General features: G+C 34.8%; 1 protein-coding gene across 1 annotated transcript; it reads left to right on the top strand.

The window, feature by feature from the left end:
- The first annotated feature begins 8,507 nt into the window (after positions 1-8,507).
- LOC147553583 (putative BOI-related E3 ubiquitin-protein ligase 3) lies at positions 8,508-10,316 on the top strand. The gene is made up of 2 exons (XM_086672348.1): positions 8,508-9,419; positions 9,531-10,316. The coding sequence occupies exons 1-2, from the start codon at positions 8,898-8,900 to the stop codon at positions 10,140-10,142; spliced, it is 1,134 nt and encodes a 377-aa protein (XP_086528474.1). The 5' UTR covers positions 8,508-8,897; the 3' UTR covers positions 10,143-10,316.
- Positions 10,317-19,777: the final 9,461 nt, after the last annotated feature.

Here is a 19,777-nt window from a genome sequence, read left to right as displayed (position 1 = left end):
TCACTAAGGTTATGAGTATATCTACTGAGTCTGTTAACTGCAATGACAAGATCAGGTTGAGTGTAATTCACCAAGAACCTCATACTTCTTATGATCTTATCATACTCTGGTTGAGAAAAACAACACATTCATTCTTAACTGGAGCTATGCTGAGGTCAGATGGAGTTCTCGCATGTGTCACATTACACGAGTTGAACTTTCTCAATATCTGTTCAACATAATGAGATAGACTTAGAGAGATGACATTTGGGTTTCTCTTAAACATAACCTCCACAAAGTCATTTTCCTCTATTAAGTCCTCTATCTCAAACTTAGATGACAGAAAGGTCTTGACCTCATTCACATCATCTACATTGGCACCAAAGATAAGCATGTCATCAACACATAAACAAATGATGACATATCGAGACTCATACTATTTGAATATACACACGACTCTGAGTTATTCACAGTGAAGTCATTGCTTAGCATGGTATCATCGAGTTTGTCATACCATTTCTTAGGTGTCTGTTTTAGACCATAGAGAGACTTCTTTAGTCTACACCTTACTCTCCTGACCAGGGATCGCCAATCCCTCAGGTTAAGACTTATAAACACATAAATCTCCTCATCTTGATCTCCATTCAGAAAGGTTGTCTTTACATCCCTTTGATGTATTACTACGTCATGTAAAGCAGCCAACTCAATGAGAGATCTCAATGTAGTAATTTTGGTCACTATAGAGTAAGTGCCGAAGTAGTGAAGTCTCTTTTCCTGTGTAAAACCTGTAATCACTAGTTTGGTTTTATACTTATCTATGGTCTCATCAAGTCTCATTAGCACGAGAAATAGACATCTCTTCTACAGATATCCATATTGTCACCTAACAATAATTATACTGTTTAGAATAAACACACGATTCAAAGTTATTCACAGTAAAATTATTACTCAACACGGTATTATCAAATTTCTCATGTCATTCCCTGTGTGTCAATTCCAGACCATGTGAGGACTTCTTCAGTCTAAGCATCTTACTCCCTTGACCAATGACCACCAACCTCTCAAGTTGAAACATGTAAGTTTCCTAGTTAGGTTTCTAATTAAGAAGGTTGTCTTGCCATCCACTTGATGGATCACTAAGTCATTCAAGACAATCAAGACAATCAAGACAAAAAGTGACCTCACAGTTGTGATTTTTGGCCATTATGAGTGTAAGTGTCAAAGTAGTTAAGTCCTTCACTCTGTGTAAAGCCTCTATTCACAGGTCGAGCTTTATACGTTACTATGGTCCTGACTAGTCTTAGCCTTCTCTTAAGCAACCATTTACTTACTAATGGATTTACACCCTTAGGTAAGTCAGCCAGTTCCCAAGTGTGATTAACTAAGATAGAGTCTAGCTCACTCTTTATGGCCTATTTCCACAAGCTTTAATCTACTGAAGTCATGGCGTCATGATAAGTCTTTGGGTCAGTCTCAATTAAGAAACTAGACTCAAACTGATCATTCAACCAGTCTAAACTTGCAGAAGCATAAAAGCAGTGACGAAGTCAGCGCCTCATGATAGAGTCTAGCTCACTTTTTATGACATCTTTCCACAAACTTTCATCTACTGAAGTTGTGGTCTCATGATAAGTCTTTGGGTCAGTCTCAATTAAGAAACTAGACACAAACTGATCATTCAGCCAGTCTACACCTTCAGTTAGAATAGCAGTGGAAAAGTCAGGCAAAGTTTTTCTCTATCCTACGTCTCTTACGTTTCCTAAGTTCTGTTCTAACTAAGGTGTCATCAATGGCAGAACTAAAGAGAGGCATACACTATTAGGCATCTCAACATGCAAAGGTATGCTAGTAAGTGACTTATCATGCAAGGGAACATTTTCAATAGACAATTTCAAAAGAAACACATGCTCAAAAAATCAGCATCTCTAGATTCAGTCATAACATTATCGTTTAACATGAATCTATATGCAACACTATTATGAGCATAACCAAAAAAACCAGAATCAACAGTTTTGGTCCAGCAGTGACTTTCCCAAAGTCAGGTCTACCCAATTTTGTTAGACACCCCCACACTCTTAAAATTTCATGTTAGGTGTGATACCTTTCCATAATTCAAGAGTGTGTTGTCTAACACCTTTATGGGGTATCATGTTCAACACATGGCAAGCGGATACATTCGCCTTCCCCCACAGGTCCTCTGGTAGTCCTACCCAAAAACACGACATTCTTCATGTTCTTAAGTGTCATCTTATCCCTTTCAGATACACCATTTTGTTGTGGCGTATAAGGGGCACTATGTTCATGAATTATGCTATGTTCCTCACAGAAAGTCTCGAGGGTGTTAGGGTTATACTCACCACCCCTATCTGATCTAAACCTTTTCTAATTTCCTGCCCAGTTGGTTGTCTATTTCCACATTATATTTCAGAAACATCTTTTTTGCTACATCTTAGGCCCATCGAGGCAATCTCTCGTGTACCTATAGTAATCATCTATGAAGTACTATTTACCTCCATTCTTTGCTAGCCAGTTCTAGATGTCAGCTAAGTCTCTGAATCCACTAGATCTAACAATTTTATATTGTTCTAGTTGTGACACGTATACATGGTGAAGTAACATGTTTAAGGTGTTACAGAAATATGTCATCTAGTGTGATCATCAAGACCGTCTACACTAGTATGTTCACCAGTTATCCGATCCTCAGAATAAACATAATTAACATGTTCTACCTTCTATGCATACAGGGTATCTTTTGTGATCATCAAGATCGTCTACACTTACGAGCCCAGTCTACTTAAGAAGCAGAGTTAATCATGTTCTGATCTACAGTGTCACACAGCAAAAGATATGACAAGACTCGTGATCTTATCATGCACAATGTCAAGAATTGCTAGCAAATATTAGAAAATACTCACAGTACGTTAACTAATATTAAATGGAACGAGGTACCTTTGGATGACGAGGCTTGCTCCGGGAGAGTTCACTAACATCCTCAGTCGAGATATCCAGCTCCGATCCTTCTCGATTAGGGCTTCACAGTCCGTCGTTTGCCAATCTCCCCTTAACACAAGGTAGGAGATGTTATCTCCCTTTAACAGAAACATGTTTCCCCATACCAGTGAAGTTGATATCTCCCTTTAGCAGAAACAGGGTTCCCCACGATAGTGGAGTTGATGTCTCCCTTCAATAGAAACAGAGTTACCCATAACAGTGGAGATATTACTTCCCCTTAAGCAGAGACAGATTTCCCCTTAACAGAAAATCCATCTTCTCCTTCTCAAACAGATTCCACCATTAAAGCCAACCTAAGCTTTCTATCTCTAGGTATTTGAAACCATATCATAATCAAACACAAGAAGAATCAAGGCAACTAAGAGGGTGTTTGATTTTTTAGCACTTATAAGTGCTACCACTTACTAAGTGATAATCACTTAGTAAGTGATATCACTTGTAAGTGATATGGCGTTTGTTTTCTATCACTTCTAAGTGCTTGATTTTTTTTTTTATATTAATTCTAAATGTCATAAAAATGAGAAATTGTCTATTTTGACCTTAAAGTATTTACATATTAGCATTTCATACTAATTCATTATGCTCGCGAGTTTGGATACAAGAGAATTACGATTTATGAATGTTTTATGTTGAAAATATTAACCTCAAGTAATTAAAAATTATGAAGGAGAAAGAACTTACGTTGCATCATGGAGTTTGGGTGGTTCCGTGATTAATGAAAGAAGAGATGTGAAAAAAATTTAAGAGAAAAGCTTAGGTGAAGGATGAGTGAAGAAGGAAAATGGTCATTGATAAAGTCATAAAAAGATTTTTTACTTATCAATTGTTTAAGATTTTTTTTTAGTTATAATTACATTGGTAATTATTATATTCGGTAGGGATAGAAATGTCTTTTTTAGCACTTACTAAGTAAGTGCAAAAAAATAAGCTCCAAATTAGAGCTTATTTTTTTGCACTTACTTTGGCCCCACTTACAAGTGATATTCACTTATTAAGTGAAAAAACAAACGGCCTAAAATTGCCGGCCCGCACTTATTAATAAGTGCAAAAATCAAACACCCTCTAAGTCCCAAACAAAAACCCCAAAGTCCGGCTAGGGTTAGTTTTTCCGGAATCTCTAGAGCAGCCCGAGTGGCTGTTGTTGTTGCCGGCTGCTCTTTCTTGGCTGTGGTGCCGGCCAACCTCTGGCCGATACCTATTCCTCTCTGGAACTCTCCTTCAAAGTTCAAGAACCTCTAACCCTAGAAAACTCTCCAAGAAAAACTTAGGTTCTAATCTCTTTTTCACTACAAACAGTAGTAGTAGTATGTAGTCATAGAATCTCCTCCATGAATCTATTTGATTACTCAAAACCTTTTTTTTTTTTTTTCAAACTTCATCTTCTTTATCTTACTGAGAATCAATCATAACAAACTAAAAGAAAAGGAAAGGGTATAATAATGATGGTAATAGTTGATATGAAAGATCATGATGGTCTTCCATCTTTGATATTCACAGACCCCATTTACACACTAAGAATTCTTCTAATTGCGATTTCACATGATGCGTCAATTTGGGTATTATCACCAACACACCAATTCTTCTTTTCTCCCACCATAAAAACTTGATAAACAATCATCTCTCACCTGCTGTTCTTTTACTATCCCTGTCTAGATTTTGATAGCACCTTCAACAATTCTATTAATAATCCCTCAATAACCAAGACCAATGTTCCTTGTTACCAAGTTCAACAGCAGCATCTTGATAGCTACTCTTTTCTTACTGATAAAATAAGAGTAAATAAGTGAACCCCCATTCTATATCGCGTGGGGAGATGCCACAGTTACGCTCCAAAATCCGACCCCAGTCCTTCACGTGGTAAATCTCCGTTTACTATTCAAACACTAATAATCTTGCACCACCAGTTCACGAATTGAACCCGCACAAATCACACAGTTTGAAACTCCTTTGCACCGTAATAAAATCAAATACAGTCTTCCTTGATAACTTTCATTGATCAATAAATCACTTTCAAATTGTTGGAAATATAGGGTTAGATCAATGAAAAATATTATCTCTTAGAAAAATCAAGAATGGAGTTTGATGTGTCATGGTATGGAGGCCACTGCCTTGAAAGTGATTTCGGTACAACCTCGGTGCAAATTATATGATCCCGAACACTTCCCAAGGATTTACCACATCTACCATCTTCCACTGCACTGGAGAAGACAATATTGGAGAAGCAGAAAATCGTAGAAGATGAATCCTTCATAGTGGTTGTACGTCCGTATTCTCTTCTGGTTTAGGTCTTATTTATAGACCAAGTAAACCCGATTAGGGTTTCCCAGAAAACGTGGAGAAGAATAAGGAAGTCGTGAGATTTGAGGTTATCCGTTACTTGTTCCACAAGGAAACAAATAATATAGTTTTAGAAAGAGTTAATTCCTATATGGCCCCCTACTTTGTGACCAGCTTCCTTTATGGCCCCCTTTTTTTCGTAAATTCAAATATGGCCCCCTATTTTCAGATAAATGTCATTACTACCCTTCTTAATTCTAAATTTAAAACAATAAAAAAAATATTTCCACCTCACCCCTCTCTCTCTCCACCTCATCTCTCCCTACACCTCACCCCTCTCTCTCTCTAACTTTCTCTCTCCTACTCACCCCTTTCTTCTCCGGCAAGGTGGCCGGCCGGAAAATTTAGAGAGAGAGTGGTGAGATTTTAAAAAAAAAAAATTTAGAGAGAGAGTGGTGAAATTTTCCGGCCGGCCACCTTGCCGGAGAAGAAATGGGTGAGTAGCAGAGAGAGAGGGGTGAGGTGTAGGGAGAGATGAGGTGGAGAGAGAGAGGGGTGAGGTGGAAATAATTTTTTTTTTATTGTTTTAAATTTAGAATTAAGAAGGGTAGTAGTAATGACATTTATCTGAAAATAGGGGGCTATATTTGAATTTACGAAAAAAAGAGGGCCATAAAGGAAGCTGGTCACAAAGCAGGGGGCCATATAGGAATTAACTCTTTTAGAAATAATAAATACCAAACAGTATTTATTTTATTCTAAATTCCCCCAAACTTCAGAACTCCCAAACCCGACCCGACCTGCCTCGGTCAGACCGATTATTCTCCTCAAATGGGACTATCGAATGTAACGGCTTTGGAAGCCATTTATCCAACAACATTTTATATGTTTGCTAGTTAATTAATTAGGTAGATGGATAACACTATAATTATATTAATGATAATCGTCATCTTATGTAATTGATAAAAGAATAGTTCATTTTAGAAAGGGTGGCATTTAGTCATTTCCAATATATATATACGCCCACAGACGCATGATAGTATAAAATCTCAATTTAAACAACTATACCTGACGTCTAATTGACTTGCTAAATAAATACAAAACAAAGGAATAGTCCCTGCTTGAATATTTCAAGCACTTTTTTTTTTTTGCAAAGCACTTTTAGCACTATTAGAAATGAGAAGTGTTGCTTGGCCCGAGTAGTCGTCCGACTCTGACCAGAATGGGTGACCTGGTCGGTCAGCTCAGACCAAATTCCACTCCCATTTCCGCGATGAGAGAGGGAGGTTTTATAGAGAATTAAAATTTGGTGTTGATTTTATCCCATCTTGGACTAGAGAAAGAGAGAGAGAGGGAAAGAAGGAACTTGATCTCGATAGGGGAATCATCTTCTCCAATTTTTTGGAGAACAAAGGGAAAACTAATGCCTAAAATCTCATCAAAACAACCTAGACTCATGCCCTATAGCAGAAACATTGACTTCTCAAAGAGCAAGTATCCAAATCCTGCCCCTAAACACTGACTTCTCAACGAGTAAGAACCCTAACCCTAAACAGGATAATTCACCCAGTTTACCCAAAAGTAGAATCAATCATAGAAGGAAATACAGAATTCATAACATCTTTGTACTAAGAAATCTGAAACATCAAGAAGCCCTAATAACTAGATTATAGACAATGAATTGCGAAGAAAAGGGTGTGAATTTTACAATTATTTGATAGAAATGAAAAACCAACTTCTCCTCAATCGTCTTGGAGAAGAAATAATCAAATTAGGGTTTTCAAATAAAATTCTTCGGTCTCTATAGTTCTTCACTTTGATCTCTCTCTGAAGAAGATGGAGTAGATGATACATTGATACACCCTTTGTTCTGACGAATCCCTAGTCTCTCTAGTTCTCCCTCATCAGCTCCTTTTGGTTTCCCTCTCAAAATCGAGTTCCTTCTTTCCCTCTCTCTAGTCTGAGATGGAAAAAACCAGGGACCAAATTTTAATTACCTATAAAACTCTCCCTCTCACATTGACGCCGAATAGAATTTGGTCCGAGCTGGCCGACCACGTCACCCACTCGGGTTAGAGTCGGACGACCACTCGGGCCAAGCATCGCATTATTTCTCATTAGGAATAGACACTTAAGACGATATTGGAGATGGGAAACATGGATTTTTTTATGAAAAGTCTAAAAAAACACGCCAACCCAATATAATTTAGAAAAAAAAACTTACTTCTAAAAAATTACATCAAAACAACCCCAAATTAACACGGATATTTGTGTTGTTTTTCTCATCTCGATGCAATCCAATTTTCTCCTAATCCCATTTTTACCTTTCTATATATGTTCACCTTTATGTTACAGACATGATTCAGTTGCTTACAACAAATTATGTTTTGCTCTGACTTATTATAAACTATTGACAACGTATACAATTACGTTGTTATTTATGTTACAAACATGATTCAGTTGCTTAACAAGGGTAAGATGCATGACATTTTATTTTTGCAAAAGAACAAATTCGGGTGTCTATGGACTTTAACAAACCCATTTAGTTTATCAGGTCGGTCGGGTTGAACCTGCCTTCAAATTTATAGTGTTTATGAGACTTAACAGACTCGGGTGTCTATATATAACAAGTTTTGAGCTATTAGTTTTTGTCAAAATGATATTCAAAATAGGTAGAAAATCCAACAAATATTTGATTATTATTCAAAGTTAATACATTTGTAAAGACTAAATTATATATCCTTTTGTGTAACTAATTACTAAATATTTTCTTTAAACTTTAAATACATATTTCTTACTTTTTTTAAAAAGCTCATTGACTATTAAATACTGTATTGATATATGTCGAAATGATTCCAACAGGTAAGCATTACACAAGAATTTTTCTTGAGACTATATCTATCATGTAGTAGTTTGCGCTCTAAAAATATAAATAAATTTCAACTTCATGGTGCATAATTTGATGCAATACACTAATTTTGTGTGTTATTCTTTGATTGTGTGTCTCTATCATTCATTATATTTCTTTCATAATTTAAGAGTTCACAATTTATTCTCCAGAAAGACTTGGCTTAAAATTTGGCATAAGACTAATAAATTCTCAGAGGGGCGCCCTGTGAAAGAGAAAGACAAGGTAGAACAAGTGGACTTTTGGCTGGTTTCATCCCTCTGTAGTGTAACGGTCCAAGTTGGTTTTGAATATTGATTTATTTATATATGATGGGATCTTTTTTTTCTTTAAGCAGAGTAATGAAAGGGGGTTGGAGATATGAAATGTGGGTGCTTCCTTCACCAATCACCACCAACAACACAACCACATCACTCAATATCAAATCTCCATCCCCACTAATAATATTTAATTTTCCCAATTATGAAAAGCATTATTCTGCCCAATAAGACCGTTTCTTTTTTTTTACCTTATTCCATCTCTCTTGCTTGCCCAGTTGCCCTCTCTCCTCCCTCCTATATAAGGTAGGTAGAGTCCCTCCTTGAAAGAATTTGTTTTGTTTCCCTCTTTCCTTCCTTATTTTTCCACATCTTCATTGTCTTCCTCCATTCTATATATACTCTTATTTACTAGCACTAGTACATAAGAAGAAGGGGAACAGCGCTAGGGAGTTTTGATTGAAATGGCCGTACAAGCTCAATATCGGGAGGTTTTCAAGAACCATTTAGATGACGATCAGATTCAATTTCTCTTTCAGCAGCAGCAGCAGCAGCAGCAGAGAGAGAGCTGCCTCGCCAGCAACCAGCAGGTGTTTGAAATAGTAAAAGATAGTACAAGACATGGAGGAGCAGGTTTCTTGAGCGAACCACAACCGGAGCGGAGCGAATTGACTTGCAATAATGTGGTACTAGCATCTTCTTCCCAGCTTCAGCAGCAGCTTGGTGGTAAAAGGAGGAGCAGAGACAACTACGATGTCTTTGAAGTAGTCGTACCTGATCATCAATATGACCACCAATTCATCCTCCAACAACAACAGCTCCGGTATTGCAATAAGATGCAGAAAGGCCAACTAATTGCCACAGAATCTAGCAGCAGCGGCAGATCAGCAGCAGCAGCTCCTTTTCCGAATTCTCTCCTAGCAGCAGGGTGTTCCCCCCCAGTTTCTGATCACCATCACCAAATAGACGAATTAATCTCACTCCACGTATGTATTCAATTCACGGCCATTTTCCAATTAATTACTTAAGATTTCTAGCTAACTACTCCATTTGTAGCTAGCTAAATAATAAATTAATTAAACACCTTTAAATTTCAGAACGAAAAGCTAAGATCAGTGGTAGAAGAGACAAGTAAGAGACATTGCAGATCATTAATATTATCGGTTGAAGAACAAGTGGTAAAAAGGCTGGTCCAAAAACAAAGACAACTTGACAAGGCCACTAAAAAGAATACAGAATTGGAGGAGAAAATAAAGCAGATAACGGCACATAATCAGATGTGGTTTAACATTTCCAAAAACAACGAGGCTATAGTATCCAGGTTAAAATCCACGTTACTCTATCTCCTTCAAAAAGGTACTACTAGTAGTTGTAATAGTAGTAGACTTCATCATCAAATAACAATGGTGGAAGGGTTTGGCGAAAGTGAAGGATTATTAGTTAATTTGACAGGCACAGCAGCAGACGATGCCCAGTCTGCTTGCTGCCAAGTAAAAGACAACGAATTAGTAGTAGAAGAAGAAGAAGAAGTGAAGATGATATCATCATCATCATCACCATCATGCATAGTTTGTTCGAGAAATGAAGTATCTGTTTTAGTTTTACCATGCCGGCATCTCTGCCTCTGCAAAGAATGTGAAACCAAGTTAGATTATTGTCCAATTTGCAATTCCACCAAGAATGCAAGCCTCCAAATCTTCATCTCCTAATTATTGTCCCATTTTGGGGACAACTGTTTATTTTAATTAGGGAGACGGGTGAAAGAATTTTTGGTTTTCAATTTTATGTAAAATCTTTACCAATTATATTAATGTAAGAAAAAAAAAATGAGATTGATTGATTATTTTATTATGTATATATATATATATATTTTCTCGTGCAAATGAAGTTGTGCCAATTTAGCCTGGACATATAGGGGTTGGTATGTATGACAGGAAAAGATGCTTGGTATTGTACTACTACATCTACTACCTGCAGTTAAGTTAGTTACAAGGGCATGCCAAAATTGTGAGCCAATGACTTTTGATTCTACACTACACTCCCCCTAGTCTCATGTTGTAGCATTAATTGTTGTACTTTTTTTTTTTTTTGATGAAATATTAATTGTTGTAATTGTATTATGTAAGCTCTCCCTCTCTCTATATATATATATATATATACAGAATATATGCTCAACAGAGAGAGTAATTTTTTTTAAATTTGTATGTATATTATATACTCAGATAAAAACGGTTGGAGGGTTAATGGGTTATGAGCGTGTTCCGATCTCCAAGAAAGGGGACTTTTTTTTTTTTAAGGCCAATAGAGGGATTTCTTTTCCCAAAAAAGTGACTTTTTATTATTAATACTGGAGTACTTGATACATACCACTACAAGTACTTGTATGGGTTGTGGGGAAGGAATCATTCATTCATTCATTCATTCATGGGAAGGAGAAGGACCGGGTCAATCACGTAATGGGGGGACAACTCCCCCCCTGCCCATTTATTACATTTTAAACCACTTTTTCTTTTCTATAGTATATTTTATATTAATGTAAGAAAAAAAAAAAAAAAAAAAGAGGACTGAGAAAACGGGGGCCAGCAGACCAATTAAAGGGTGCCCACCCAGACCCCAGTTATATGACAATTGATATATCCTATACACACATTAGATATGACTAGCTAGGGAGTAGATGTGATTAGAAAAATGGAAAAGATGTCAGTTTCTTTTAAGGGTGTGGTGGCCCCAATATCCTCTTCATAGTCCTCCATATCATCAATCTCCTCCCACTCACTGGACCTATCTTCCTTGGAATTTCTGTTCAATATAAAATAAAGTCAGATCATCATATATATCATGGTGGTGTTTTAATTAGGTTCTTTCCCATGTCAATTGGTTTTGTCTCTTTACTTTTCCATCTACTTTTTCTCTTTTCACACACAAGTTTTTATGCCACTTGACTTTTTCTTTTTTTGTTGAATATATGTTACTAGACTTCACAAACAAGTGTACTTTTTTTTTTTCTTTATCTTTTTCACTTCCTTCACAAAAAAAAAGAGTTTTCTTAGAGTTATGATTCATTATAAAAAGAGACAGCCCAAACAATAATTACAGGACCACTTTAATTTCTTTTGGAATTACTTTAAAGTGACTATGATGGCTTGTTTTGATGTTTTTTTTTTCTTTCTAATCTGGTTTTCCTGATGAGCTGAATTTTGATAAAAGGAAATATTCTAATAATGGGCATGTTAAAATAAATGGTACCGGTCCTCTTCTAGAATGAAATGGATGGGGGTGTGGTGGCCATCTTCCTCAAATGAAGAAGAGACATCCTCCTCCTAGACCTAGATCAGACTTCCTAATTTATACCAACTAATTCGGTAAACACAACTCATCAATTTCTTTTGGTGACCAATACATTTTGGCGATCAAATATTTTATGTTTGGACAATTATTTTTTATACGGACGACTCTATAAGACTTTAAATATTAAAACAGTAATGAATCTAAGACTCATAAATAAATATAACAGAAAATCTAACTGTCATTCTTCTTGTTAGTATGTTCTTATTCTTTTACGACTATAATAAGTAAACCACAATTTCTACCACTTCACTTTCTTATTTCTCAAACTCTAAATGGATGACGAAGATAAAACCCTTCAATCTATACTTGAAAGGTGTTTCCAAAAGTAAGAATTAATGATATTGATGAGGTAAAACTCTAATTTTATTTATTTTATTTTATTTTGTATTTTCATTTTTGTAGTTTGGAAGAAACAAATAAGATTTCATGAGGTAATTTCGTAGTGAAAGAGACGGTTGCCAAAATTTCATGAAAAATCTATGGAAATTTACTTCTTTTTGTAGGGTTTTTCCACGAAATTATATGCAAATTTCTTTTAGTTTGCCACGAAATTTACTTCTTTTCTAGGGATTTCCCCACGACACACGAGCAAATCTCTTGCTATATACAAAGATAATGTTTGTGGTTTCTAGAGTTTTCTAATGAATGATTTCTAGAAGTTCTAGGGTTCATAAACAACACTAGATCCGTCATGATCAATTGGGTTGGTTTTGTTCAACAAATCATATATGGGAAAAATCCAAGCCATAACCTCACAAGTTTGATGAAAAAAAATCACAAATCTATGTCTTGGAATGAATATTATCATTCTCCTTAGAAAAATTCTTCAACAAGTTCCTTTGATTTTCTTGGTCTTGCCATGATCAACAATGTCTCTACAATTTCTCTCTACAAATTTTGTTGGTAATGGAGGAAAAAGTGTCTAAGGTTTATAGAAGAAAAAACAGAAAATTTAGTCGAAAACTTTTTCAAGTTAAAAAGACAAGTTATATTTTTTTGGTTAAAAATCCAAATTTTTTTTTTTTTTTTTTGTTAAAAGTCCAAAATTTATTTTTCATTAAAAATTCAAATATTGTTTGGTAAAAACCCAATAATTTTTGCAGAGATGTTGCAAAGCTGTTGAAAAGTTGTTACAAGGTATTACAAAGTATAGCAAAGTTGTTGTAAAGTTGCCGCAAGGTGTTGTAAAGTTGTGGCAAAGTGTTACAAAATTGTCGCAAAGTGTTGCAAAGTCGTTGCAAGTTGTTACAAATTAAAAAAGTACCGAAGGAGATGAAGCTTTAAAAAAATTAGCTGATCATTTTTCACCAAAACAAAAAATTTATAGGGAGTTTTGACCAAATTTTCTAAATAAAAAAAGGACTTCAAACAAAACCTCTAAATTTTAGAGAGCATGAATAAAATTTATTAAAGTGACGTTCCCTTAAAAACTGACGTCTATATAAGATTTTCAATTGTTTCATTTGTCTATTGTCCACATAATATATTGATTGTCCATATAACAACAATCAAATATAATTGAATCAGATATTAATGCTGCTACCAATTTTCATATCCCCGCTCCATCGATGGAACATGTCCCAAACACATTTGTCTTCAATTCTGCCACTTGATGGTCATCCTGACCCCCAAATACTATTTAACTTTTTGTGCATTTATATAGTCAAAATAGTTGGAGGAAAATTTCATTTAAAAAGATAATAATAGTTGAGAAATAGATCAATTATGGTGGGTTTGACTACCTTATTTTATATCTTCCTAAATTTTTAGTATATATTGTTTAATTGAGATGTGGTGTCAAAGTCAGAAATTCAAAGGGTTACTTCCAACCATAGCTCGAATTTTGAAGTCGTGGGACAATCTAAATTTAAGAGATGCTGACTTACAACCCACTTGTAGTCGACGTCTTATAGATCGATGGACTATATTATTAAACAACCATCCTATTTGTACTTTGAGTAAGGTAATCAACTCTTTCGAAGAAGCAACCAAGCGGTCCGAGCCTGATATTAGTTGGAAAGATGTAATCAGTATGAGTATTTTAGCACTTAACTTTTTTCGCCGATTCTATTGTTTAAAAAAGGATTTGTTAGTGTTATATGATAATAATTTTGAACATAAATGTATCGTGTGACTATAATTCCCATGACTATCATGTATTAAAATAAAAGAGTAGTGTTAAAAAATAAGAATAAAGTAGAATCTGGATATAATTTATATATATTTATGTAGCTTGTTGTAATTCGAAACTTAACAGATCAAAGTCATTAGAAGTATGAATATTATTTACTTTACTTTTCAAGTGAAAATGAAAATAAAAATAAAAATGGAGGGAATCAATTTCGTCACAATCTTGTATGGTAGATGTTAAACAGGGAAGCATCACACTATTAAATAAGGAACACACAAGATGGAGAGAGCTGCCTATTTCAGACAGAGAGATTGAAGGAAATAATTTTTAATGAAGGGACCAGGCAGGAATCACACCCCCCCCCCCCCCCCACAGCATTATCTGATTCTTTTTCTTTTATTAAAAATATGGTTGTCTTTTTTTTTTTTTTTTTGTTGAAAGAAAATATGGTTGTCTTATTAATACAGAGTATTTTTATTTTATTTTTTTATTAAAAGAGAAAAAACTGTAGTAGTACGGCTGGTGATTTACCTTTATTCATCATCATGTTCATATTACTCACTCCATGATGTTTGTTTGATTCACCTTTTTATAAATCTTGGGGAATTAAAAGTGTGGAATTCTTTTGTCTTTTCTTTCTTCTCGTTCCTGTCTTCTAACAGGAGTATTTTTTTAGTATTTTATTTTCACTTCTAGCGTTTTCTCCCCAACTTGTTTAGGTACATATTAATATATGTTTAATTAAATAGAAAGCATGATTGCATAGGAAGAAAGAATAAAGAGGAGATGTTTTTTTTTCTTGTTTGATTTACTTCCTTATGCCTCTATAGAAAGCATAAATGAATAAGGTGGATAGGTTTCTTTATAAATGGGAGAGTGTGGAATGTCTACATCTAGCACCAATATTTTGATTGTTATGGATAAAAATTCCTTGGGGGGTGGGGGCCTCTTATCATGCCTCAACCCCTTGAGAGTTACATATGCTTAATTTTGATAAATGGGTGGTGGTTTGTTTCTTAGTTGGTGATGTATGAGGTTAGATATACGTGCACCTCACAGGCAGCATCACCATGTATTGACATGCATTATCCTTCAAACAAAGTTAACCTTTTTTTTTTTTTTTTTTTTTCTTTCTCTCACTTTCTTTATTACAAGATGAGTAGCTAGCATCTTCCTCTTTTTTTTTTGTACTCATTCCTAATGCGTGTGATACAAAAACTCAAAATCATAATGGGTGTGATGGTGAAACATTGGAGTTTTCCTTACTGACCATAGAAAATATTGTGACTGACCCACCCTCTCTTACGTCTGATCTGAAAACTTGTCTTGATTCTTGTTAGTGTTCTAATAAATTAAAGAGATAAAGTTAAAAGGGGTTGTGGATTGGAAATTTGCCTATACTCAGCAGCTATCTTGTCTGTTTATTAAGTTGAGGAAGTGTTGGTCCAATATAGTTAGACTGATTTAACATCTATTTAATAGCGGGAGACTAAACAAAATTAGAATTTTTTGTTTTTTAGTTGAAAGCAAACAAAATTAGATTATAAATAAAAACTAATTTAAGGATTAAAAAAAATGCGCGAAAAGTCTAAAATTTGAACTCAAATAAAAAAAAATCCACACGAGAAAATTAATGTGAAAAGAAGAGAACAAAAAAGGCATTTGAGTTCCGAAATATTAGATAGAAGATGAAAAAACAATTCCTAAGTGCATACATTTTAACGAAATTCCACCGCATGTTGCTAACAATGTTTATTATGATAATATGGTTGATGCGATTGCTAGTGGTGGATCAGGTGTCACCATCATGTATGATGGGTGGACGACACCAACTCGATTGTCTACCATCTATTTTATAATTTATTGTGATGGAAAATCGATATTCCATAAATTCATCGATACATCAAAAGAGAACAAAAGTATGGAGATACATCTTAAACCTTGTGAGGATACGAAATCGCGAGTCAGTAAGTCAATAGGACCAGACCGTTGACCGAATGTCAAACCTTCACCTGTTTAATAATTTTTGCAGACACCGACGACGTCTTTGGGTTTAACCTGTGACAAAAGAAACAAAACACACGCGACCGTAAGATCTTAGGAGACACCGGGATGGTGCCCGCCTAAGGAGGCTCCGACGGTCAAGTCAGTAAACTTGGCAAATAATAAATAGGAATTGTAAACCAGAGTTTGAGCTATCGAGTTAAATATGTTGTCTGAGCAAGACGATCGTTGGGAGAAAAGGTGATGCAACCGGTTGTATGCTTGCCTAATTCTCTGGTCGTCGAATGAAATAAAGTGTTTGCACCACTTAGTCGTGTGGAGAGAGAAAAGATCATTCTTCAGCTGCTTGATCAAGTGGTCGTTTGGAGAGATGGTGATAGTAGCGGTCGATGGTTGCCTGCCAGAGGTTTGGATGATCGATGTTAGAAAAAAAAAACAAGTGGTTAGTTGATGGCGGGTGAATTGGATGTCGGGTGTTGTTCTCCGTACTTCGATGTCGGGTGTTCTTCCCCGTCGTTGGATGCCTTAGTCGATCACCAGCTGACCCTTATATAGAGTTTAGTGGTCAACTGTCCCTTTTGGTCAACTGTCACAGGGTGGTGAGTTGTTGCCTTGAATGTGGTAACGCATGAAGCTGTTACCGTGAACGGGGATATCGTAACTCCCATCCAACGGATATATCGATGATATTCTTGCCAACTGTCATCTTAAGTAACAGTAACGCTTCCCCAACGGATATACGAAGGGAGGTCTGCTGAGGAGATGCGGGCGAACCTCTTTATCACGGGTTGGATGTGCTTCCGTATTTTGGTGTTGCTTCGGAGTGCCCGAAGATGAAAGGGTCGGACCCATTAATTCATGGGTTTGGTCACCGTGTAAGCCAATTAATCGTGAATTCTGGGGGCGCTCCTGGTGACGTATTTTGGCCTATACAAACCTAATGGAAGAAGTTGTAGAGTTTATAAGAGAACATGTTGTGAAAATTGTGATCGATAACGGAAACAACTATTTAAGATTTGCTTCGAGTTTGATAGATCTTCTAGGAGATATTTCCTCATTTGAAGACCCTTGAAGCCCAAGTTAGTTAAATACTTAAGATCCTCACCGACTAGAATCGTTGATAAAATTACGAATTAAGTCAGTAAGCGTGAAACCTGCTTTTACCTCCCCATGCTTTGGGATTAAGGTATATATCTTGCTTACGTGGACTTCTCTAGCCTTTTTGTCAATCTTAAGACAAACCTGATTGTATTTGAGCCAAGCAGGACTTTAGAAAAAAACATTTTTATACACTTTTTAAACTGAGTGAAAAGCCAAAATCTGGATCCTACTAGGAAAAAAACTCATCCAAAAATAATAATGTAAGAAAAAAAAATTCAACATTTTTTAAACTGTTGACAACATATATAATTATGTTGTTAACAAGATAGTAATATTTTTTTCAAAATCGCATTTTTACCCTTCTATGTTAACAACATATGTGTTGCTCTATAAACTATTGACAACATATATAATTGTGTTGTTATAAATTGTTGACAACACATGCAATAATGTTCTGACTTGTTATAAAATGTTGACAACATATATAGTTGCCTTGACTTGTTATAAAATGTTGACAACATATATAATTATGTTTTTAACAACATATACAATGCATCAGCCAAAATATTATTTGTCCGTCATTTGATTTGTCATATACAAAGAATAATATGCATAACATTTTAATTTTTGCGAAAAACAATAAAAGAATTAGTCTAATGTTTCTGTAAAAGCAAAAAAAAATGCAAAAACCTTTTTTTATTTATTTACAAGACAAGTCTGGAAATGCTTCAGCCAAAATGTCAATGTCAGTCTGTGTTTGTCAAATGCAAAATGTGAAATATTTTTTGAGCAAAAATGAATTTGTTTAGAAATTTACAAAAAAAAATTTGTCATATATTGAATGATTTTGTCATTTGAGTATTGTTGTTGTTCTAATTATATTATTTTTTATTTTCTTTATCGAAAATCTTGAATCTTTTATTATTATGGAAGTAGGCTTCTCTTCAGGTACGTAGGATTTTATTAGTTTTAGCTAGGGTTTCCTAGCTTCCTTTACTAATTATTAGGGTTTCGTCGTAGGATTTGAGGATGATTAAAATTTCTAATTAAAATACATGGAAGAAGATGAGATTTTTCGGTTGTTCCTGCCAGAAAAATCATTTATTTTGTTGTCTTATTTTGTTTATAGTTTTTGTTGTTTGTGGCCGAATATTTTAAGTTTTCGTCTAGTTATTTTTTTTTTAATATTCATAGTTACCCCAAGATACATGACTTCGTACAAAAACATTTCACATATCAAGGTGACTCACCCAGATGACGAATAACACTGGTGAATACTACTTTTGTCGGAAGATCAACTTCAAGAAATTCTTTGTTTTTAAAATACGGCGTAACTACAAGTATTTATAAGTTATATACGTGTTATTTATCTATTTATAGTTTTTTCCCTAACTTTCTTGTTTTTAATATAGAGAAAAAGTTTGTGGCATCATAGATAATCTGAAGACTTGAGGGAAGGCCTAAACAAACCAATGAGCCTAAGATCGAAGAAGATATTTCACGACAGCATTGAGAGGTTGTACTCATTTTCTATTCGTATACAATGCCCAAACATTAGAGGAAAAATGGTCGAGGAGAAAAATCAAGCGATGAAGATGATGAAGACAATGAAAGTGAAGATTAGTAAAGTAAAGGGTCGCAAATGGGTTGCATTTTTTGTAAAATCATAGACACAAAGAAAGACGAAAGTGGTCTTTTTGTATTGTAGTAATTTGTAATAATTTTTGTGGTTCTAAACTTTTGGGGTTGTGACAAGAAAGTGGTCTTTCGTATTTTTTAGGTTATCAAATTTAAATATGTTTGACGTTCTTTTCTTTTACACTAGCTAAATCAATATTATTTAAGCATAACCACCTACTAATCTAAAAATCATAGTGTAAATAATCTTTTTCCAAATTTTGCCGAAAAACGGTGAAAACAGTTGTGGCAAAATAAACGAAAAATGTCGAAAAAATAAACGTCGAAGTGAACGAAAATGTCGAAAAATAAATGTCGAAATGAACGAAAATATCGAAAAAAATAAACGTAAAAGATGCACCATTTGTGAAAGAAATTTATTTTTAGAAGGAGAAAAAGATAAATCTTGACTAAACATAACAAAACTAAATATTTCATATATAAATTTCAGCGCTACAACATATTGTTTAACAGTTCTATGTGTTTTAGACTTGAAATTTACTTTCGACTAAAAATAAGATCTTCACTAAGCATATCTTCTCTTTTCGAATTTCTATATCTTCACAAAAAGTTTCTTCACAATCCACAAAAGTATCTTCACACAAATTAACATTTGACCCAAAAATGTTAAGAGCTATCCTAACTTTTCACTCCAATTCAAAATGAACATTTTCCATTTTTCAATTCCCATTATTTCTTTATACTGTTTGATTTTTTTTCCAGACCTAAAGTATGAGTGTCACGTGGTACACAGGAGCGTGTTTGAGGGGGTGCCACCGGTGCGGACGCACTGACCCCCTCAAACCGCAAGAGTTTGCTAAGGATTTAGGGGCCCCCAAATACCAAAGTTGATTAAGTAACTTTTCAATATAAATTGTATCAATGAGGAATATACCTCAGTTGGTAAGCATGTTGTATTACAACCTTCAAGACACAAGTTCAATCCTCATCATCATTAGGTTTTAATTTATTTTTTCACCTTATTATTATCCCCACACAATTAGTGTCACTACCAGCCATATGGATATCAAATTAGATTTAGTTTATTTTGTATAGTTCAATACTATTGATTATAAAATTCAA

The sequence above is a fragment of the Eschscholzia californica genome, unplaced genomic scaffold, assembly GCF_041429995.1.
Source record: "Eschscholzia californica isolate CP2 unplaced genomic scaffold, dmEscCali1.0.p SCAF_3, whole genome shotgun sequence".
In the NCBI taxonomy this organism is placed as follows: Eukaryota; Viridiplantae; Streptophyta; class Magnoliopsida; order Ranunculales; family Papaveraceae; genus Eschscholzia; species Eschscholzia californica.
The sequence above is the reverse complement of the archived record's forward strand: the minus strand, read 5'-3'. Positions and strand labels throughout refer to the sequence as shown.